A 24,772-nucleotide genomic window follows, 5' to 3' on the forward strand; every position below is an offset into this window, starting at 1 on the left:
GAACCCCACTGGACCGACCACCGCTGCATTCACTTCACCTTCGTAAAACCAACCACGCACCATCGCACCCAACAGATGTCTCGCCGCTGCTGGAGCAAAGTAACCGAAGATCAGCTGATCACCACCCTCTCCCAGAACCCACCCACTGACCCCACCAACCCAGACGCCGCAGGCGCAACCTCAGACAGTGGATTAACGTCTGTGCCAACACCCTTGCCCCACTGAAGAAACCCTCCAACAACCACGCCAGCAAGAATGCCACCTGGTTCACCGACGAGCTCCTGGCCTCCAAGCGCGCACGCCGGAAACTAGAGAAGAAATGGCTCCACGAACGCACACCGCACAACCACGCAGGCCTCAAGGATGCCACCCGCAGACACCACCACCTGATCAGATCAGCCAAGAGATACTCCTTCAAAGACCGCCTGGATAACAACGCACACAGCAGCAAAGAGCTCTTCTGCATCGTAAAAGAACTCTCCAACCCCAGCGCCAACACAGACATCCCGCCCTCACAGGAACTGTGCGACTCACTGGCCATCTTCTTCCACCGCAAGATCGCCGACATCCACGGAAGCTTCAACACCACGACCGACCCAACCACGCCAGACTCCACCCCTCTCCTGAACACCAACAGCACCAACCGCCTGACCTCCTGGTCCAACGTCAGGGACGTCGAGACATGCAAGGTCATGAACTCCATCCACTCAGGATCACCGACAGACCCGTGCCCACACCACATATTCAACAAGTCAGACGCAGCCATCGCACCCCAACAACAGAAGATCATCAACATTTCCTTCGAAACAGCGACATTCCCGGAAAGCTGGAAGCACGCCGAAATAAACGCCCTCCTCAAAAAGCCCAAGGTGGACCCCGAGGACCTCAATTACTTCCGGCCCATCTACCTGATCCCGTTCCCGGAGAAGGTCATCGAGAAAATCGTCAACATGCAACTGACCTGCCACCTCGAAGACAACAACATCCTGGACCCGTCCCAATCAGGTTTCAGACGAAACCACAGCACCGAGGCAGCCCTCATCGCCGCCACAGACGACATCAGGCGCCAATTAAACAACGGGGAAACATCTGCCCTCATCCTCCTGGACCTCTCAGCTGCCTTTGACACGGTCTGCCATCGCATTCTAAAAACACGCCTCCAAAAAGCGGGTATCCAGGAGAAGGCCCTCGACTGGACCACATCCTTCCTCTCCGACAGATACCAGAGCGTCCGCCTCGCACCTTTCCGATCCGAAGCCACCGACCTCCTCTGCGGCGTCCCCCAGGGCTCCTCCCTCAGTCTGACGCTGTTCAACATCTACATGGCCCCCCTCTCACAAGTGACCCGCCACCACAACCTCAACATAATCTCCTACGCCGACAACACTCAGCTCATCCTCTCCCTCACCAAGGACCCACGCACCGCCAAAACCAACATCCACGACGGAATGAAGGCCATTGCCGACTGGATGAGGAGCAGCCGTCTAAAACTGAACTCTGACAAGACGGAGGTCCTCATCCTTAGACCCAACCCCTCAGCCTGAGATGATTCCTGCTGGCCAACCACTCTGGGGACAGCACCGACACCCACCGACCATGCTCGCAATCTTGGATTCATCCTCGGCTCCTCCCTCTCCATGTCCAAACAGGTCAACGCCATCTCCTCCTCCTGCTGCTGCAAAAACATCCGCATGCTCCGCAGGATCTACAAGTGGATCCCGACCGAAACAAGAAGAACGGTGACACAGGCCCTCGTCCGCAGGAGGCTGGACTACGGCAACGCACTCTACGCCGGAATCCCACCCAAACACCTACGACGACTACAGCGCATCCAAAATGCCTCCGCCCGACTGATCATCAACGTACCCCGCCGCAGCCTCATCACCCCCTACCTGAGAAACCTACACTGGCTCCCCGTCGACAAGAGGATCACCTTCAAACTCCTCACCCACACAAAGCACTCCAACGCCGGATCAGCCTACCTGAACAGCAGACTCCGCTTCCACACCCTGACCCGCCAGCTCCGCTCTGCCAGCCTCTCCCTCGCCGCAGTCCCCCGCATCCAACGAACAACCTCAGGCGGTAGATCCTGCTCCTACCTCGCCACCAAGGCCTGGAACAACCTTCCTATCCACCTATGGCAGACCGAAGACCTACTCGCCTTCAGAAGACTCCTCAAGTCCTGACTCTTCGAACAGCGCCTTGAGACCCTCACGGGTAAATAGCACGCTCTACAAATTGATTGATTGATTGATTGATTGACACTGTTAGCCTCCACCTGCCTACCAACTGTGACACCTCCTTTGACTCCCAGTATACCAATTGGTGTGGTCACATTTATGTTTTGTCCAATTTGTTATCACTTAAATGCCATCTGTTTTAGGTCTCGCGCCTAGCGTGCACTGCAGCAGTGCTTCGAGCAGCGCGAGGCATTTTGTAATGGAAAAATGGGGTTTCAGCAGTCACTTTGGACTGTGAAACGCTCGTGCGTGTGCTTTTTTGTATAGTGTTACCCCATTGGCCTTGGTGTGTGTCTTATTGTAAAAGACTGCACGCAATTGGCCCAAAGCACACGCATAGCTCCTCCCATGGCCTTTTGGTGTCTATTACGCGCACCAAGCGCGTTATCGACACCAATAGGCCGTGGGAGGAGCTATGATAGTGCCCACACAGGCGTGACGTGCGAGCCACTTGTTCTTTAAATGTTTACTCCCCTAGCCTAGTTTAATAGGGAGTTGAAGTTGAGGAACCACGGCAGACGGTGACTTCTAGTGGCCGCTGTTCTTTCTGGAAACGCATCCATCCATTTTCAGTTGTCTCAAGTGTCATGCAAGTAAGTGTGCGTGCACGCATGTGCCCACGAACATGCCACAGGGTGGCACAAAGTTACCACGCTCCAATCAACCACGCAGGTACATGAATGCTTCAAGTGGGATGAGAACGGAGGAGTCCCTGAAAGGCGCAAGGATGTAGAAGCTTACTGTGACTCCTTTCCGAAAGGCATGGCCTTGCTACATGAGACACGAGATGCCGGCCAGCTACAATGAGGTCAATAACCTTCCCAGCCTCCTTAATCTACAAGGGTAAGTACACAACGCCTGTCGGCGTCCTCCCCGTCCTGTGCCATGCTGGGCATAGTGCCGCAGTGCGAACGAGGAATAGCGCGCGATGCCCGCACTAGAACTAGAAGAATGTTGGGGAGCAGAAAACAAGTTCAGTTCATGTATCTTTTACTTTCTATGGCTATTGGAATGTCCATTATGAACCAGTAATGTAGAAACATTGTGGGGGGAGGTGGCGGGTGAAGCCGGAGTTCACGCACAATGGGATAGGACCCAATTCAGTGGGTGGCATGCAGGCGCGCAACACCCATTGGGCTCACTGGGCTTCAGCCCCCCACCACCCCAGCTTCGCGGGCTGGCAATCGCCTAATTGCAGCCGCACCTGAGTGCTTCACAGGTCTTTAAAAGACCATTACCTTGTTAATGAGGCTTTTGTTGTGTTTTCACTCCTACCTAGAGACACTCTCCCTAAATGTGGCTCTAGTTGCCCGCCTGGTGGCACGTACCTTTCAGGTGGGTACACCCGAGGGCCACAAGATGAAGAGAGATGGTTTGGGTTATGAGAAAGGTTTGTTCCGGATATATACATTTAAAAGTAGCTGGGGTAAGAAATCCCAAAATCTCACGCATGAAGATCGCTTCATTACTGAACCATATCGTTAACTGTCGGAGTTGGTTAGACTGCAGCGACAGAAAGCCTCAGACAACATTTCCACTTTAGTTCTTCATTATTGAAAATGGAGAACGCTGTGGGGGACTCGCCATGACTAGGAAATAATTTGTCTTGTTTTCGTAAGAGTAAATGGAGCATGAAGAACTCGGGCAGGATGCGCACGAATTTCTTGGCATTTAAAAGAGACTTGAGTTCTCTGGTCATTCATTTTTAGTGTTATTTGGAAAATATTTAATGTGATAATCCTTACACAGGGATTCTGTTGTGGCCACGCCATGCCTTGCCATGCCGAGTCCGGATTGATCAAGGAGAGACGTGGAGAGACGTACGCAGCCCAGCTAATCGAGCGCTAATCGTGCGCGGAGGAGCGCCGTTTGCCGAACATCGTGGAGAGTGTGCTGCGAAGCAGTAGCGGCACTGAAGAGCGGCCGGGGAGAGGACCCAATCTTTCACCCGTGTGGCTCACTAAGCTAAGCCCGCACAGAAAACGTAAGCCCCTGATCTAAATGCCGGGGCGACTTAGCGGGGTGTGGCGCAACGGCCTGGTGGGCACAGATGAGGACGCCGAGGAGCAGGAGCACGAATACCCCGGTAGTTGGGGCGGAGGCTGGTGTGGCAAGCCAGATAGAAGCAGCCGTTTTTCGTGGTGGCAAACCAGCAAATGAGTGGCTAAAACCCAGCCCAGCCCACCAACCTAGAAAATACCAGGACAACCCAGTCGGGGGCAGAAAACGAAATGGAGAGGCGATACCGGAGAGAACACCATACAGGAAAAAGAGGAGGAAGGACTATTCCCTCTAACTTTCGGCAAGGCAGGCAGGCGTATAGCGGCACAACAGAGGTAAGTGAGCAGGAGTGAACGAATAAAAAGTGGAGTGTATTAGCAGTATCTCTTTACCATATCTGACACCATTGGAGTATAAGAATAAATAAGGGAGTGCTGCAGAAATAAGTCAGGAACTTCCCCAGTATAATACAAACGAAAGGACATGGGCCTAAAACGTAAGCAAAAGTCACGGAAGGAGGCTCAAGAAACTAGCCCGGAGACGAGCGAGGTACTGGCAGGATCAAGGTCATGGGAAGAGAGCCAGGAAAGTCAGGTCTCCCATGAAGACACTACTGAGGGGCGACATAAAAAAGGGAAATGTAAAAAAGAACCAAGCAGGCCCGCAAGCAAAAAAGGGGTGCACTTCAATATCCACCAAAAAAGAGAACTGCATCTTCTAACCCTGTAAAGGACTTCGTGGGTAAACATTATAAAGTCCAAAACTTATCTGCAATAAACTTGGAATTTGAAGAGGAGCCCCGTCCCGAGAATACAAATATAGAAATAGAAGATGTGCTCCAGGTGGAGAAAAGCAAGAGGGGAGCGCTAGAAAAAGAACTGGAGGTTGAGATAGAGGACCCATCGCTAATAAATCTATCCCTACAGAGCCAAAACTCAAAAATGGTGGCACCGCGGCTCTCTTCATCCCCAAAACTTTTTCCCTGCAAACGGGGAATGAAGGGCAACTGAGAAGGGAAAGCCTTGAGTCTAGCTTTACCTGGGGGGCACCTTCTAACCAAGCGTTATTTAGCCACGAGGGGAAAAACAACCCTAAACAGCAAGACCCAGAAAGGACTGGAAGCCAAGTAATCCTAGAGAGAACTAGCCCACAGGACTATGATTTGTCAGCAGCACCTACTTCGTCAATTATGGACGTATTACTAATGTTACAGAAAACTCTTCGGGGAATCCTAGAAGTTTCACTGCTGAATAATGGTGTATTAAATGCCCAAAAGTCATTCTTAAAAAAGATAAAAGATGAGCTGACCGGAATTAAAGGGCAATTGCCTCTTATGTTAAGACCAGTAGGGTCTCCACAAACCTCTGATCAAAGTATAGGAAGTGAACTGGATGAGCCAGTAGATAATGTATATATATCTAAACGCACAATGTTGGTAAAAAGGAGGTGTGAACATAAAAGGGTCCGTACTAAAGGCAGGGTAGGCAAAAAACAGGCCCCACAGATAGTGACAAAGGGAAATAGGAAGAAAAAGAAAGATGGGGGAACACTAAATGTCTTGGCCCGGCCCTTTGTACCAATCGATCCCCCGGCAACGGAAGCCATAAGAAATGTGCAAAATAGACAAAAGAAGAGTCAGAGAAGTAAGCACCCAAAAGAGAAAGTATTAAAAACCAAAGCTATAAAGCAGAGGAAAATACCTTCGCTGCAAAGCCAAATGCAGACCCCCCCCTGAGGCATTGCAACTTGAAGGCAACACCACAGGCACATGATCAAGAAGTAGGGCCTAAAGGGAGGAAAGAGATTAGACAGATAAACCTAGCTTCCCCAGAGAAAGGATGTGAGTGGGGGAATAATAAGTGGGTATATTTGGAACCAGCAGAATTAGGACAAAGGGGTCAGAAATCAAGAAAAATTAAGCCTTTAAATAGGGAACAAGTTCTGTCAGTCTTCTCTAAATGTAGTAGCCTGAGTGGGATTGGTACAAAAGATTTGAGACAGGTAGGCTTTTTAGAAAGTACATCAGGAAGGGAAGTAACAAAAGTACTTCTATACTCTGACCTGGTAAAAATGGCAATTATGAAAGCAGCCAGCGAGATACTCCAAGGGGGAGTAAGGGTAATCACAGAAAAAGATCTAAGGGGTGAAGTACAACCTGGAAGGAACTTTCTAAAGTGCCATGCAAGTCTGGGGAGGAGACAGGTAAGGCTACATAAGGCTAACGAAGAAGAGGGTAGCCGCCTGAAGGTAGTCATAGACAACACTGTAAAAAAGGACCTGTGGGGTAACTGGCGCCAAGGAAGTTATCTAGGAGACATCTCAGAAATATATTTGGATGGAATGGAGGAAGCTGGCGGCTTAAGCGAGATAGAATAGGAGGGAGGGGTGCCGCACAGCCTAAGTATCTTACTGTGGAATGTAAACGGGTTAGGCAATGAGCTAAAACAAAAACATATAAGGAAACAAGTAAACAAAGTAGCAAATGCCTGCCTACAATAGACATGGGCATGCGGCGAAGCCACTAACTTCGAGGGCTACCAACAACTAAACCGACTGGCCAAGAGGCAAAGACTTGGGCGACCATCGGGGGGAGTTATGACACTTATCTCAACACAAATTCTAAGTAATGTAGTACTGTTAAAAGTAAAGTGTAAATGGCTACTAGCTTGCAGGTTAAACTATCTGACCCTAGATAAGACATGTAAAATGATAATTGTTATAAATGTCTATATGCAATGGGACAATGTGGGTGAATATGTAATTGAGATGGGAAATTTTAAACATGATAAAGATGTTATTTTAGAAATGTATACTTCAGACGTGTTGGTTAATTGTGGGTGACTTTAACCACAAATTGCATCCAATGAAGGCAGATCGCTGGTATACAGAATTACTGGATACCTATGGAATTAACTATGCCAACTTCCCAGTATGTGTTCCCTCGAAACAGGATTTGGATTTGGTAAACTACTTGGGGGGAAAGGGCCTTCTTTGCTTAAATGGCAGGTTTAGAACAGACTGCCCGGCAAAGAAGACCTTTAAAAAAGGCTTACAAAACTCCCCAATTGACTACGTCTTCATGCTAGCCTGGAATTTCCCCTTAGTGCAGGAATTTAAGGTACATCAAAGTGAGAGTAGTGACCATAACCCGCTCCAATTGATGCTAAATGGGGGAAGGAGGGAACGAAGAGAAAAGGCGATCTCACAAGAGGTGGAGTACCCAAAACGGGCGACAACAAGATTAACAGACGAGTACCAGGAAAAGTTAAAATCATTTCAACTAAAGGTAGAATTAGTAAACCACGAGAGGGAAAACCTGGAGTGGTACGAGGAGAAAATAGCCCAAGCAGTCCAGTGTCTTAAAATAGAATTAAAAAGGCTAAAAGAAAAGGTACAATAAACCGGACCAGTCGTCTGAAATGGTTTTCAATGGACTGCCAAAGTAAAAAAAGAGAGATAAGGGCAGAAGCTAGAAAGCAAAGGAAAGAGTTCAACTAAGAGAGAAAAAAACATATTACTAGCTTGAAAGCGGAATTTAAAAAGATGGTCTCCGACGCAAAAAAGGTTTATAAAGAGAAATGCTGGGGTGAGTTGTTAGAATCAATCGAGACTAAGAACTTGAGACAATTCTGGAAATGTATAAAATCAGCATCGTCCCCCCCCCCCCCCCCCCCCCCACCCCCCCCCCCCCCCCAGCTGGAGAAATGATATGCGTCGTATGTGAGACCGCCTGGGATAAATACCTAAGGGAACTGTATGGAGCCCGAATATTTTCGGGAGATACAGTAACCCACGGTTGGCAGGAAATCTCAGAAGAATTCAAATTAGATTTTACTAAAGAGCGAGTGGAAGAAACAATTAAGAAGCTGAACCTAACCAGGGCCGGATAATCTTCCAGCGATAATATTAAAGTCTCAAACAAAGTGGTGGGCAAGTTTCCTCTCTCAACTTTTCCGAGTAATTCTAAAAGAAGGTAAAATGCCATTAAATTGGAAGGGCACTATAATTAGACCTATCCACAAAAAGGGTAGTATGGGGGAACCTCGAAATTATAGACTGATAAACCTTTTGGACATAGGGGAAAAAGTATTTTCAAAACTAGTCTTAAATAGACTAAATGACTGGGTTGAGGAATATTAAATAGTACCCGTTGAACAGGGAGGTTTCAGAGAGGGACACTACAATAGACCACTGCTTCTCTCTATGGGCAATGGCAAGGAAGTCAACGGAGCAGAATGGAAAGCTCTGCTGCTGCTTCGTTGACTTCCGAGCCGCATTTGACTCAGTGGATAGGGGCTGCCTCTGGGAAACACTAACTAACAAAAATATCCCGAGAGATCTGTTGATTATACTAAAAGAATTGCACCGAGGCAATTGGGCCCAAGTAATTAGAGACATCGAGGGGTCATTGACGCCAAAAACACCTATCGAAAACGGCCTGAGACAAGGCTGTGTACTGGCCTCCCAGCTATTTTCCATATTTTTATCGGAATTACCGGATTGGCTAGAAGTGAAGTGAAGGGCAGTGCCAGCCCAAGAATGAATGGCAAAAAGGTACTGTGTCTGTTATATGCGGACGACCTCGTAATAGTTGATCAAACGGAAATAGGCCTTCAAAGGAAGCTGAACTCTTTTAATGAAAATTGTACAAAAAATGTTTTAACAGTAAATCTAGACAAGACAAAAATCCTATGCTTTGGGAAAAAAGCGACTAAGTTTAATTAATTGGGTTTTAGGGGATCTTAAACTAGAATCAGTTAATGAATACCGATACCTAGGGGTGTGGTTCGACAAAAGATTAAACTGGCAAACACACCTAGAAGCCCAAAAAGCGAAGGCACAAACCTCAATCGCTGGTTTAAAAATGTTTAACTGTGATTATGGGATAAGTCTCATCGACCATTATTAAAAGCTTTCAGTGCAATCATTCCACAGCAAGTACTCTAAGGAGCAGAAATCCTTTATTTGAGCGGTAAGGAAGACTGGGACCGAGAGGAAGGAAATTGCCTGAAAAATCTTTTATTCATGCCCCATCAGCACTGGTGCAAGCTATAAGAACAGAATTAGGAACAACAGCTTGGGGGGGTACAATCTCAAGTAGCAGTGATTAGATTTTGGAAACGCCTCAAATGAAAAAGGACAAAAAGTTGCACAATGGTGTCTGAAAGAGATACAACTAAGTAATTTAAAATGGGCAAAAAAGTGCAGGAAGAGAATGGTACAGGCCTGTGAGAACATGAAAGTGGACATATGCCGAGACTCCCTAATAGTAAAGTGCACATAAAATGAGCTAAAGCTCAATGGACAAGTAGCTACTAGAAGTGCGGATAGGGAATATCTTGGCAAGAAAATATCGGTAGAGTTCATGATGTCATGGGCAAAGGAAAAATGGTTCCCCTACCTGGACATCCTACCTAACCCGTGGTTTAGGAAAGAGATCCTAAGGTTGCGCATTGGGATTAACCCATGGCTAATAAAGAAATTAAAACCAAAATGTTGGATCCTAATGGGTGCTGTAAATGTAAGCTGGGCACAAAAGGGGACTCCTTGCACATTTTGCTGGATTGTATAAACATCCTAGATCAGCGTAAACTTTGCCTGCGCCCTATATTTTTAAAATATGGTATAAGAACTCTGGCTCAAGCAATTTAGCTGATCACAGAATTACCTAGTATTGACATTGCGATTGCACTAGGGAAATTCATAAAGGTAGTACAGAGTTTTTTATAATAAGTCAGAAATAATATTTTAGAATTTTATAATGAGGAATTTGTATCTTGTCTAAAGTAAACTGGTTTTATTAATTTTAATAGGATAGGAAGTAAATGAATTAATTAATTATAGGAGAACCCATTTATGAATGTCATGTATCCAGGGGGAGATAATTTTATAACCATGGTAGAAGATTTTAATTTTTAACCTGCTTGAGATTGTTGGGGAATATTTTAATCAATAATTAATTGCTATGTATTTGTTTAAAGATTACCATCTAAACAAACATACTTTTTGACTTTGACTGTCGGAATGGGTTAGACTGCAGTGACAGAAAGCCTCAGACAACATTTTCCACTTTAGTTCTTCATGATTGAAAAAGGAGAACGCGGTGGGGGACTCGCCATGACTAGGAAATAATGTGTCTTGTTTTCGTAAGAGTAAATGGAGCATGATGAACTCGGGCAGGATGCGCACGAATTTCTTGGCATTGGAAAGAGACTTGACTTCTCTGGTCATTCCTTTTTAGTGTTATTTGGAAAATATTTAATGTGATAATCCTTGCACAGGAAAGATTAAACAAATAAATAAAATGCTAAAACAAACATCAAACGAATTCAGCTGGCACAATGTGATCGTAAGATACAGTGCTGATGAAAAACAACCCTAAAAAGTGCTTGGAAACTACCAGATCACATTTTCTAAATGTGAGCGCTTGACACGCACTTTCTTGTTAGTTTAGTATTTGAGTTGCACCACTTGAGAGCTCTGGAGCTGAGGCTGAGTGAGGGCACTGCAAGTTTCTCACAGTGCCTGTAAGTGAGTGAAAAAGGTGTTCAGAAATCTTGATGGCCGTCCAATCCTGGGCCTCTCTGCAGAGCGTACAGGGCAGTGGTCATGTGTACTAGTTGTAATTGTTATTCTGTGCACATGGGGTTGATGAGGGTACACTTTTTTTCAAATTAATGACATGGCAAAATGAAAAGAAAATGTAGTGCTCGCTCTCTACATATAAGCCATTCCTAACGTTTAACCCTCACCACTTTCAAAGGTCCCCAGCCGCTACTGATCATCAGAATTAATTTGACAGGTTAAGAACTGGGCACATTGGTCATCACTGCATTGTGTTGTAGGCCAGCATATGTGATCCTGGGACTTGGGGAGATGGTATGTGAAGATGGGCCATTGATGTATATTGATGAGCACTGTTTCATAATGGGGATTTGCTTTGAAATATCAGATGCACACTGTATGAGGTTTCCACAGTGCAGCGTGATATTGGCGTAGCTGCATATTTAGAGGAACTGGACCAGCATGGTGTATTGAGGTGTGTGTTTTAAACACCAACATTAGGTACCAGGAGTTGTCCGTAAATCTCATACAATGCTGTGAAGTGGCAGTTTGATATGTGGTGCAACTCTGGTCGTTTGTTCTTTCACAGTTAATTCCAAATGGAGAGTTATTTTATTTACTGTTTGTGCACATTTCCTACCCGGTGACTTTCTATAGACAATATCTATACATGAGCGCAGAATATTATTGTCCATAAGTGTATTCCAAGTATAAGTGTGATAAAATAAGTTAATTTTGCACCAGATCTAGAGGCATATGTATCAAAGCTAACAGAAGGAAATGATGGATGGAGAGTTCTGAAACTTTTCAGACCATCGCCCCCAGTCACAGATCTGTGTATTCCCAAACAGAAAGGCGTTTCAATTAGCCAGATGCACTTATTGTACCAGTGAATGTGTAAACCTACAACATAACTGGTTGGTTAGTTTATTAAAATGGACTCCCAAGTGCATCTCTGGTTCTCTGGTTGCTGAATTTGAAAGCACCCTGCAAGGGTGTATGTAGCAAACTGTTCCAAGAAGATGTAGCTATGCATTGTGAATAAAGTGTGAAAGAATGCCTTTCTGGACCCAACCCTTCTTTAAACTGTGACATGGAGAATGGTTTGCCTTAAGATATGCTAATAAAGAGATGTGTGTGCAGACCTGTAGGGAAAAGGACCCAACCCAGAAGAGAAGGAGCCTCTTAACCTTCAATGCAGCCACGCCTGCCCAGCAATTGCACTATTAGCACTTTCATCCTAAAGGTCAGTCACCCATGGCATCCAGTAAAAGACTTCGGATTCGCAACAAAAAATGAGCTACAACAGTTGCAGCACATACCAAACACATAATAAATGTATTGACATAAGCTGGTTAACGCCTTACAAAACAAGGATTGGCATAGCCAATAGGTCTCGCCTTTGGGACCTTATGTGTTTAGCCATGCAACAGTTGATGTTGCACTAAGGATATTGTGCTGCATAATTGAATACTTATAAGGTTCCAAAGGCGAGACCTATTGGCTATGCCAATGCATGTTTAAATTGTGCCCCCATCCGATTTGTGTACAAATGCCTTTGTATGACTGATTGATTCACTCTGAATGGTAATTGTTACCTTTGTTGCAGTCACCCAGTCACCACTGGATTGACCATGTAATTAGCTCCTTACACCTATGGAACACTCCATTCATTCTGCTTCACCTCCCTTGCTGCTGTACCCTATATTGATTACACAGACGCTCATCTCCATCCCTTCCTTGCCCGTTTCAACGTCTAGAGTAGCTAGACTAGAGTATAGAGTCTAGAGTAGCTCTTTACTTTCCTCCATTCCGTCACCCTGACTACTGCCTTGCGTGCCCTACGACGCCCGCCCACTCCTCTACGCAACCCAACCGGAGTCATGTCACGTGTTTCCTGACACGCTCGCCGGAAATTGACTGACGGTTTAATAGACCGTAGCCTACAAACACCTACGAGATACCGGTGGACACCGCACACGCTCGTGGCGGCCCGGTTATACTCTTATACGAATCACCTATTCGGTTTATCCGTCCTCACTACTTGACTAACCCAGGTAAACTGTGGCCCTTTTCATACACTGGCCCCTGGGTTGAGCTGCCTGCCGCCCGCGATTACGCTCCTTGCCTGTAACCCTTTCCTACCCTCCCTCCCCAGGAACCCAATTTGCTCTCTTTCCAGCAGTGGATCGGGGCTTCGACCCTGCAATTTACAGAGTATTTTTCTTCTGGCAAACAACGGGTCAGTCTGCTTTGCCCAACGCCACTGCCCGACCTCCACCCAAGCATACCCCCAACCTGGGCCTTTGTCTCATTCCGGTCTCCCCTCTCTCCACAGATCACACACCTGTGTGCCGCCATTGACAGCAGACGGTCTACAAACGTTGCCGCCTTTCCTGGTGACCCATTCTTACTCCTGAATGCTGATCACCTTCACCACTAGACAGGTAGACAGGGTTGCTCACCCCCGCTTCATTTCTCCATCTTGTCCCCCGCCTCTAGCTTCCCTGACCCTCTCTTTTATTTGCCCATACAGCACCCACGACTTTGGCTTCCTGGTCCTGATGATGATCCTAACTTACTAAGGATTGAAACGCCGTCAACCATTCTTTCCCGGTGCTATATATGGTGCACATCCTTCTCTGGTCACAGAATTGTTCTGAATCATGTTTAATTTATTTCAAGAAAATTATTGTTTAGAACCAATCATCCTGTACATATTTTACATCACTTTTTCACTTCGCGCCTAGGGCTGTATTCTTCGCTAGTCACGTGCGCCGTCACCTCTTGTCACGAGCACAAGTGCACTAAGTTCTTTAGGGTTGCCTCTGCATTCTTGCGATACAGTGCTGTTATAACTGTCTTGTTTATCCTTTTTCCAACTATATGATGCCATGAGCACATTCAACAAATAATTCAGAGTCTCTCCCTTTTGTTCTCTCATTGTAATGTGTTGGGCATACATACATTGCTACTTCTACTGAATCCAGTTGAGATATTGTAGACACTTGCATTTAATATTAGGGTGAGCGCTCTAAGTAAATGTAAGCTCTGACTGCACTACGGACCGTGGTTCCAGTATGAAAATGTGTACACGTTTTCAAAGTTTAGCAATACGAGGCTATGTATAATACTCCCAGAATGCTCTGATTTGATGCAAATATTTGCAGAAGTTTGAAAGCAAGACTACAATCGTAGTATTATAAGACACTCTATTCGCTGTATCACACTCCGGCCAGAATTGCACAATGGGGCGGAGTCTCGGGAATATCCTGTCTGCGTTGTGATTCAAGCAATGCAGATATTGTCCATATGTTTGCACAATGCCCACAACTGTATTCTTTAAAGGTCGCTATCGAGAAGTTCATGGAGGGCTCACTAAGAATTGAGGTCAAACTCTCAGATGAATTAATAATCTTTGGTGTGGTGGAAGGGGTAGAGTGCCTACCCACAGAGTTTTTGTTCATGGCAGCCGCAGTTTATCGAATTTGTAAAGCAAGAGCGTGGCTGGATAGGGCTCCGCCAACGTTTCAAATCTGGATTGCAAGATTACTCTCTACCTATAATTTGGAGAAAGCAATTTACAATAGAAAGGGGCGAAGAGCTAGAGCATTGGGGGGAAGATTTGGCGACCTATAGTTAGTTGGAAAAATGCGATGGATACTGGAGGTATGGTCGGGTGATGGGTCCGGGGAAGCATCTCTGGCAACTGTCTAAAAAACACAAATGTTTATATGCGTGAATTATTTTCTTTTTATGTTTTTTCCTCTCCCCTTAATGTACTCTACTGTTTTAAAACATTTGTCATGGCATAATATTGGTATAATTGGATTGAGTGTGCTGTAACACTTATTGGAACTTTTTTGGAAAAATGCAAACTTTTTAATAATTTTTTTTTTTTTTAAAAAGAATTTTGAAAGCAAGGTTGATTCTTTTCCTTCAAAATGTTTTATAAAAAAATGAAAGCGGGAAAAAACATTTAGCTAAACTAATGTAAAATTTCAGGTACCATTTCTTTGCAGTATCAATTAGTAGCATGTGTTGATACATGCTAGTATTTCCCAAAAATATTCATAATGGAATATCAGTGTTACCAGTTTCAACAAGATTATCGGAAACAAAAATAAACCAGATTCGGCAAAGCTAGTGGGTCTGAAATTGGTTGTCAGCTTTTTAGTTTTGTCACTGTGTGACTTGTTTTGGCATGGTTTTTGTAAAACTTTATTGATGTGGGAGCTGTCGGACCCTCACCATTATAACAAACATTGGCAAAAGCAAAAAAATGTTTTTAGTCTCAAAGTGCACACTGCCACAGTAACTCGCACTGAACAAAACTACTTTGACTGCCGATATGCTCCTTGTGAAAGAGCAGAATGCTATCACTCACAGTGAAGCCAAACAATACAGAGAGAGAGACAGAATTTTTATAAATGCAAAAGGTCATGGTCAACGCCAGATCAAATTAGGGGCCAAATTATTCAAGATAGTCTCAATAGTGCATCAATGGTATATGTCCTTGCATTAAGTGCAGCTATACAGCTTTCGTGAATTACCTAAAATTTACAGAAGTAGGACAAGAAATAGTACGCCTAGAAAATGTGTGAACTTCTTTTTAGCATGAGCTAATATGAATGTGTAGATTTGCTCATGTGAAAATCTGAGTGCTTGCAAGTTCACTTTTCCTCCAGCGACTCCCCCCCCCCCCCCCCCTCCCCCCCCCCCCCACCCACCTATGGAAAAAGGTGTTTGAGGCATGTGGGCTGCTGAATTCATATCTTAGCATAGATCGCCGCCTAATGTTGGGTCTGGATGATTGCACCTTGTTGTCCTGGAAGAGTCTTCGAATTATCACAAAATAGGTGACTCCTCCCCTGGACTACAGTGCGCATGGGCATATTTTCCATCCTTAAATTGTTTTTTTCCGCCATTGGGTTCGGATGTTATTCCTCTACTCCAACTTCGGAACCGAAACTAAACTACTTCCTAAGGCCAAAAGGCCTTCTACTTCGACGGTACTGTTCTCGTTCGGTACTTCTTGACTCGACCAAACTTTCCATCTCGATCCGGTTGTCGACGCGGGCTGTTGGGCCTTTCTATGCCACACGGGCTTGCTGTCGATGGAAAGGAGCCCGTTCAAAAGGTGCCCATATTGCCACTCCAAATTCCCGCATTCTGACAAACCTACAGTATGCAACAAGTGCTTATCACCGGAGCACAACGAAGAAAATTGCTCCGCGTGTGCCCAATTCCGTTCGAAGAAGACCATCTAAATCGACGGGCCGCTAGGCAAGAGATGCAGCGGCCGACACTGGAACCGGAGAACATGTTCGATGATGAACACGACCTCCCAGAAGCAGCGGACTCTGATCTAGAAATCGTCTCCGTTGAGGACCAGTCGAACTCCGATGACCAGATCACGCCAGGGCAAAAAGTGAGTACCCAGCCCCCAACACCGCTTATCCCAAAAGATAAGGCTCCGGTCGAAGCATCTCCTAAAGGCCTTAGCCGAGATCGACAAGCTCCTTCAGAAGCCCCGCCTTCCGGCTCTTCTCCGAAGCCCAAAACCAGGCCTTCTGATAGCCCAGGACCGAGTACCACTCTCCCCAAGAAGATTGTCGAACCGAAGGTCGTCGAACCGAAGGTCGTCGAACCAAAGTTCGTCGAACTGAGGAAGGTTGTTGAACCAAAGGTCCTCGAACCGAAGAAAAAGGTTCTCAAGCCGAAAGCTATCGAGCCAAAGAAGAGCCTTGAACCAAAATGGGTAGTCGATCCAAAAAGAACACCCGACCCAAAGAAGGCCGGCTATCCTAAAAAATAGTGTCTATCAACAAAAACAGGATCACACTACAAAGACTGTCGAGCCGAAAAAAAGCCATTGACTCGACCAAAAACATTGAACCGAAAAAGGTCAAGCATAAAAAACGTATTAAACCAAACGCTCTGGTCGATCCGAAACAGGTCGTCGAGCCAAAAAAGGTTGCTGAACCTAAAAAGACTGTTAAACCAACAAAGGACGTCAAACTGAGAAAGGTTACCAACCCCAAAGCAACAGCCGAGCCGAAAAAATCTCCACAACCAAAGGCCCTAGAGTCAAAGACTCACAAACAAGTCACTAAGCCAAAAACAACGGCGCCAAAGCCACGGACAGTTGAGGAAGAACTCTTCCATCCTTATCCAGTGAGTGAGGAACAACCTAAACTGTATATAGACCCTGAAACAGGACACGTCACAGTTTACCACCGGATAGAGACCACTGGACACCCTGTTCCTCCAAAGAAAAAAGACTTCAGGACATCTCCCTCAAGGCCTTTACTCCTCCTCCTTTCTTTCCTAATATGCCTTTTGTGCCCTACTCTCCTACAGATTTAGATTATAATGATGGAGATAACATGGGGGTAGATCCTCAGGGTAATTTTAATGAGCCAAAGGATCCTGATGCACAGGATGACACATGGGATGACCAGAATGATCCATATGACCCACAACCCATCCCAGACACCTCCCCATACCCTACAAAGCTGAAATATAAAGCTGCCCCTACAGACCCTACTTATATTAAATCACAGTTGCCTTTAGACTCACTAGTAGTAGCAAACACTCGAAAGAGAGCTAACTCACAAACCACAGGAGATGCTCCCCCTCCTGACAAAGAGTCTAAAATAATAGAAGCCTCAGGCAAAAGAGTAGCCTCACAGGCTGCTAATTTATGGAGGATTGCGAACACACAAGCTCTACTAGCAAGCTATGATAGAGCACATTACAATCAACTTGAAGGTTTACTGCAACACCTGCCAGAACCTTTTAAAGGTCAGGCAAACAACCTCATACAGGAAGGCAAATTTATAACCAATGCTTCCATCAAATGTGCGCTTGAGGCAGCTGACACATCAGCCAGGTCCATTTATACTAGCGTATTACTACGCAGACACGCGTGGCTACGCATCTCTGGTTTTAAAAACGAGGTACAATCCACCATCCTCAACCAACCAGTTAACCAAGACTTCCTGTTTGGCCCTCCAGCAGATAGCATCTTAGACAAAATGAAAAAAGATACCGAAACTGCTAAGTCTATGGGCGCACTTCAGTTTCAACAACATAGATTTTCCTTTCATCACTCCTCCTACAGAGGCTCCACAAAAGGCAACACATCACTAACTTCCTCTACATACAAAGGCAACACCCAAAGTTCCTTTTATAAAGGCTCAAACAGAGGGGGTTATAGGGGCAACAATAACAAGGGCAGGGGACGTGGCGGCAATAACACCAGAGCCTCCACTGCTGCCAAACAGTGACTTCATCCCACTCCCTCCAGACCATTCAACACCAGTCGGAGGCAGAATCAAACAATTCCTACCAGTCTGGAACTCCATTACCACAGACAGGTGGGTGGGGCAAATTATCCAGTACGGTTATTGCCTGGAACTCACTTCTACTCCTCCCAACATACCACCCAAACACCGTCCTATGTCCAAAGAACCCATCACACTGTTGCAACAAGAGGTCGCGTCCATGCTTCAAAAGGGAGCAATAGAACCAGTCCCTTTTCAACACCAGGGAACAGGGGTATACTCTCTATACTTCCTAATTCCCAAAACGGATGGATCCCTCAGACCCATACTAGACCTCTGACTGCTAAATCGATACATACTCTCAGAGCATTTCCATATGATTACTCTACATCAAGTACTCCCGGTACTCCAGCAAGGCGACTTCCTTGCTAGATTAGATCTCAAAAATGCATATTTTCACATACCTATACATCCAGCTCACAGGAAATACCTCAGGTTCACAATAGAAGGCCAACATTATCAATCAAAGTTCTCCCCTTCGGGGTGACTACAGCCCCAAGAGTTTTCACAAAATGTCTAGCGGCAATAGCAGCACACCTCAGAAGGCAACAAATCCATGTGTTTCCATACCTCGATGATTGGCTCATAAAGGCCAACTCGCACGCCCAGTGTGCAAGCCGTACGTCTCAGACACTCCAGCTGCTGCACAGTCTGGGTTTCTCCATAAATTACCCAAAATCACATCTACAGCCCTCCCACATACAGCAATATCTGGGAGCTACAATAGATACCTCAGTAGCAAAGGCATATCCAAATGCAGCCAGGATAGCCAACATGCAGACTCTCGTTCAAAAGTTTCAGCCACAACACTCTTTGCCAGCTGGAGTGTTCATGCAGCTCATAGACAGGATGGCCTCCTGCATATTCATTGTCCCTCATTCCCGACTTCAAATGCGTCTATTGCAAGAATGCCTAGCACGCAGTGGAACCAAGCTCAAGGACAACTAAAAGACCTAGTGTTGGTAGACATCTGCGCTTACAACTCTCTGCATTGGTGGAACCCACAAAACCTTTTCAAGGGGCGACTGTTCAAAGAGCCGGTTCCACAATTAGTACTAACAACGGATGCATCACTGACAGGTTGGGGAGCCCACTTACTTCAATACACAGTCCAAGGGCTCTGGACAATCAAACAAAAGACACTGCATATCAACCACGTGGAGTTGCTAGCAATATTTCCGGCACTGAAAGCATTCCAGAAATACTTGTACAACAAGGCTGTGTTGATCCGGATGGACAACATGACAGCCATGTATTACATCCAGAAACAAGGAGGGACACACTCTCCACAGCTGTCACACCTAGCACAGAGCATATGGAGGTGGGCAGTTCCAAATAACATTTTTCTCCTAGCAGAACACCTGCCAGGTAAAGACAATCAAATAGCAGATCCGTTAAGCAGACACGACCAACAGCTACACGAATGGGAGATTCACCCTCAAGTTCTCCAACCATTCTTCTAAGAATGGGGGCATCCAGAGATAGATATGTTTGCCACAAACGAAAACTCAAAATGCTAGTACTTTGCTGTCAGAATCCCACATCCGTTGTCACAGGGCAATGCGATATGGATGAACTGGTCAGGCAGATTTGCTTACGCTTTCCACCAGCTCCACTAATTCCGCTGGTGGCACGCAAACCTGATCACAATGATCCTGATTGCTCCCACATGGGCAAGACAGCCTTGTACACAACGTTTCTAGAACTCTCACTTGTTCCCCACCAAAGACTGCGCCTCTCGCCCCATCTTTTAACTCAGAACCATGAAGAAATCAGGCACCCAGATCCCAATCAGATGAACCCAGCGATCTGGCTCCTGAAGTCTTAGAATTCGGATACCTTAACTTGCCTCCTGATTGCATGAACATTATTAAGGAGGCAAGACGGCCAACTACTAGAGCATGATATGCAGCTAAATGGAAAAGATTTGTAATTTATTGCAATAACCAAATCAATCCATTAGATGCTTCCATCCAAAACATTATCTGTTACCTCTTGCATCTTCAAAGATGCAATCTAGCATACTCTTCCATAAGGCTACATCTCGCTGCTATAGCAGCATATCGCCAGAACAGACAACACCTGTCCCTGTTTAGAGTACCCCCAATCAAAGCTTTTATGGAAGGTCTTAAAAGGATAATTCCTCCAAAGCACCCACCTTCACCAGTCTGGAACTTAAATATAGTACTTACCAAACTTATGGGACCTCCTTTCGAACCACTCCATTTATTTGAATTACAATTTCTAACATGGAAGGTGGCATTTTTGATTGCCATTACCTCCCTCGGGTGAGTGAGTGAACTACAGGCACTAACCATTCAAGAACCTTTCATGCAAATACATGCAAATAAGGTAGTACTTCGGACTAACCCTAAATTCATGCCAAAAGTCATATCCACTTTCCATATCAATCAATCCATAGAATTGCCAGTTTTCTTCCAAAACCCACAGTCAGTGGCTAAAAGAGCCCTACACACACTAGACGTAAGGAGAGCTCTGCTAGTATATTATGTTGACAGGACTAAATAATTTAGGAAAACAAAGCAACTGTTTGTTGCTTTTTCCCCACAACATAAAGGTAATCCCATCTCAAAATCAGGAATAGCCAGATGGATAGTTAAATGCATTCAAATATGCTATCAAAAAGCTAAACGCACTCTAACAGTTCCCCCAAAAGCATACTCTAAGCGTAAAATGGGGGCATCCATGGCTTTCCTAGGGAATATTCCTCTTGAAGACCTATGTAGGGCAGCCACATGGTCTACCATACACACTTTCACTAAACACTATTGTGTAGACATGCAAACAAAGCAGCAAGCTGCTGTAGGCCAGGCTGTCCTTAAAACTATTTTTCAGACTGCAGCAGCTGGCACAGGTGTCCACCGCTAGAGGAGATACTGCTATACAGTCTATGCTAAGATATGAATTCTGCAGCCCACATGCCTCGAACGGAAAATGCTACTTACCAGTATAAATCTGTTCTTGGCATGCAGGGCTGCTGACATTCATATCGCCCACCCTCCTCCCCGGTGCCTGTTGCAGCGGCAGGATTCTCTTTTGCATGGCCATCTCTTACTTTACTACACTCCATCTTTGCCACAATGGCGAAAAACAATCTAAGGATGGAGAAGATGCCCATGCGCACTGTAGTCCAGGGGAAGAGTCACCTAACTCGTGATACTTCGACGACTCTTCCAGGACAACAAGGTGCATTCATCCGAACCCAACACTAGGCAGCGATCTATGCTAAGATATGAATGTCAGCAGCCCTACATGCCAAGAACAGATGCATACTGGTAAGTAGCATTTTCCATACTTCTGCCATTGTCAGGAGTAAATTACCCAGTATGGGACAATGTTAGAGAAGAGTTGTTGTAAACCCTTAAAACATGGAAGTTAGTAAGTTTTCACACACTCAAAATGGCATTCTAACCCTGGACCTATTGCTTACCACTACCTTCAGCCCCAGTATGTAGATCTGCAGAAACGTTGCAACATAAGGGGATTGCAAGTTTTCAAACACTACTATGGTATGAGCCCTGGCATAATCGGAGCGGCTATATCTGAGCTCTTATATAATGAGATTGCTGCTATAATTTTTCGCCACAATACATGGCACCAAAGGGACAAGTAGATTTATGAAGCAACCTGCCCCATGGACAAGTAGATATTTGATTAAATGCTGCACCCCTGTGTGAGGAAGACTGGAGCAAAATTTGCCATTGGGTTATTTGCAACTTTTTAGCCTAGTCTTTGCTGCCTTATTTCTCCACCTCCCTTATTATTTCAATATTGCTGTGAAATCTACTGAAGAAGTTGATAATCTCAAAGAGCCAGGGTGTAAGAATAAGGTAAAGTTGCCATTGTAAAACTCTTTTATCTCTATATGAAAACTCTTTCCCATGATCATTGTCTACTGGTAACTCTGACATTGGTCAGAACACACAGATTGTCAAGTGGTGTGAAAGTGATGAAGATGCATATATGTTGAGATGAGAATGTGTCCTGTATGATGTATGTGTATGTATCTAGTACTCCCTTATGAAAGCTCTGTATTAAACAGTTATGCCTGCCAAAGTTGGCAGAGTCACCACTTCGAGTAGATAGTGTGGAAAAAGCCTTTGGACTAAGATTCTTATTCTGAGTTGAGAGGTATTCCTTAATAGGCCAGACACGTGAGTAACTAGCCTAATTATGATTACTTATTTTGCGGAATTACTGTAATCCTTAATTTTCCCTATGGACAATTCACCATGGTGAATCTTAATGAAATTCGGAGGCAGCAATCTGGTAAACCTGGTAAAAGCTGCAGAATTGGTGTGGAAGCGACAATTCCAAAGGTAATTTTCAGTTTTCCCAACTAGAGTTTTAAAACCACAATATTCCTTCTTTTTGACATTCTAGATCCATGCAGTTTTGGTAATTATTGATGCCTGAATACTGAATTTGTTTTTCTGAGTTACTTCAAATGAGGAACCGAGGTTGAGAGATTCACCAGTCAGATAACTTTACACTAAAAGGGTTAAACAAGTTTGTAAATGTAAATAATTTTGACATCTTTATATTTATTTTTTCATAACGTTTTATTCTGTTCAAGATAATTTGCTGAATGCTGAACAAGATACACTGATGGAAGGCGTTATGGATATGAGCAAAGAGATTCCTTTACCACCTGTACCTATTGAAGATGTCAACAATGCCATGGGTAATGAGGACTTATTTTGATATCCCTACTTTTGTTATAGTGTTCTTCTTGACAAAAATTTAAATAATGCCTTCACTGTCTACCAGTATTCTACATTAGCTTGCACTCTTGCTTCTTTATCACATACATTTTGTAGTTTTTGACTACATTACTGTTCAACAGGCATGACATTGCCCTAAGTAAGTTCGCTCTTGTAAGGTTTTGTTTTTTCTTTGTTCTGGCTTTAACAATGGCCATTGCCATAGTGAAAAGTCAGTGTCTAGGCTGCTCCTTTTGTGTAGAAGCCAATGTATTGTCATTTCACATGGTCTATCATCTGGAAGGGTTGTTATGAAAATTATTGAAAAGAGAAACGAGTGCAAAGCATTGTCACATTCTTTACATTTTCAGTGCATACCACAGGTGTTGTACGGCCAAATTATTACATCACAAAGAGAAATACCAGTGATTGAAGCATGATGCGCCTCCAACACCTACTTCCAACGAATGCACCTCTGATCTGCTCATTTCAACTACTAGTGGATCTCCAGCTGCAGCCTATTTAGCAAATGCACACTGGGGCACCTAGACTGCTGCTATACAACTGTCCTATAATGATATGCCTTGTGCCACCACTCAAGTTCAGCCATTCTCAGAGGTTAACAACCATACTTGAGCTGATGCACCTAAGCTCCCACTGATTACTACAGCATGGTAATTGAAACCTTCCTCTATCTACTTGGGATCAAATTCGATTTATGGCCTTTCCAGGCTAGTCTACAAGAGACTTAAGTGAACATTGTTCTGCTGTCCAGGCAGTGTACACACAGACAACTCTGTATTTAAGCACCATAACTGCAGAGAACATCAGTACAGCCTCTAGTGTTCACCTTAAAACCAAGGTTAAAGGCTGAAAGAAGTGTTGTTAAGAAAAAAGAAAAAAAGCCAGCCTTCAAAAACATTACATCAAGCAATGCACACTGATGAAAATCTGAATATTCATGAGAAAAGACTCACTTGACTCCAAATTGAAATCTCTGCATCAAGAGTAACCGTATCTGTGAGGAAATCTACCATTATCAATGATGTGCTTTTAGGAAGAGAGTCTTACAAAATTGTCAATGCTAACTGAACATCCCACAGAGGAAACATTTGTTTTGGTGGATAAGTAACACAATTCTCAGTGTATTAATATTAACATATGAAGCCAACACGAGGGTTAGTCCTCGTCAAACTGTGGCTCGCTATTTTATCACACACAAAAACAACTGGAATCTTCAAACGAATCAGGGGCAGAAGGGAATTTTACCCTGTACTAGGGAAGGGGGTCCCTCTACAAACCTCTTGGATATCCAAAGATATTGGAATAGACGCCTTACTCACTTATCGTGACATGCGTCATCATCTCAAGTTAAATGAAGCTGGATAAGCAGGTATCCAGATGAAAGATACAGTTAAAAATACCTAATACCCAAAGGTGTTCTTTATTTATTGGGTAACTGGGGTTTGGATAAACGTTTGCTGAGGTTTTTTATTGAATACAATTGTTAAATTATACCTAAAAAATGTGTGCCAACATGTTTTGGCCTGTGCTATGAGCCGATTTGAGTTGGGCACTTCATCAGGGCCTGCTAAATGTATCCCTGCCTTTCTATGCATGCACACCATGCACACTCATGAAGCATAAGGCTCTCACTGGTCTTGGTTTTCTGTTCTGAGGATTTTCTATTAGACTACGTTTATTAATGAGGTTAAAGGTGATGTCATCAGAGATTTCTCTGGTTAGATCTTTTTTCAGCTTGTAATTTCTTTGATCATTCAGCAGCTTCAGGCATTTGCTGTGATGCATCTCTTTTGGGATGATTACCGTGGTTCCACCTTTGTCAGCTGGTTTTACTACGTTCTCTTCCAGCGGATCCTCATCAAAGTCATAA

The 24,772-nt window shown here is 44.7% G+C and overlaps 1 protein-coding gene across 3 annotated transcripts in view; it reads left to right on the forward strand.

Moving 5' to 3' along the window:
- The window catches only part of RAD21L1 (RAD21 cohesin complex component like 1), a 1,036,426-nt gene that overhangs the window by 576,127 nt on the left and 435,527 nt on the right, over nucleotides 1-24,772 (forward strand). For all 3 annotated transcript variants that reach the window (XM_086932732.1, XM_086932731.1, XM_086932733.1), the window contains one exon: nucleotides 22,752-22,859. In XM_086932732.1, the coding sequence (XP_086788858.1) occupies nucleotides 22,752-22,859 (108 nt within the window). The remainder of the gene's footprint in view (nucleotides 1-22,751; nucleotides 22,860-24,772) is intronic.

Source organism: Lissotriton vulgaris, chromosome 7, assembly GCF_964263255.1.
Source record: "Lissotriton vulgaris chromosome 7, aLisVul1.2, whole genome shotgun sequence".
NCBI lineage: Eukaryota > Metazoa > Chordata > Amphibia > Caudata > Salamandridae > Lissotriton > Lissotriton vulgaris.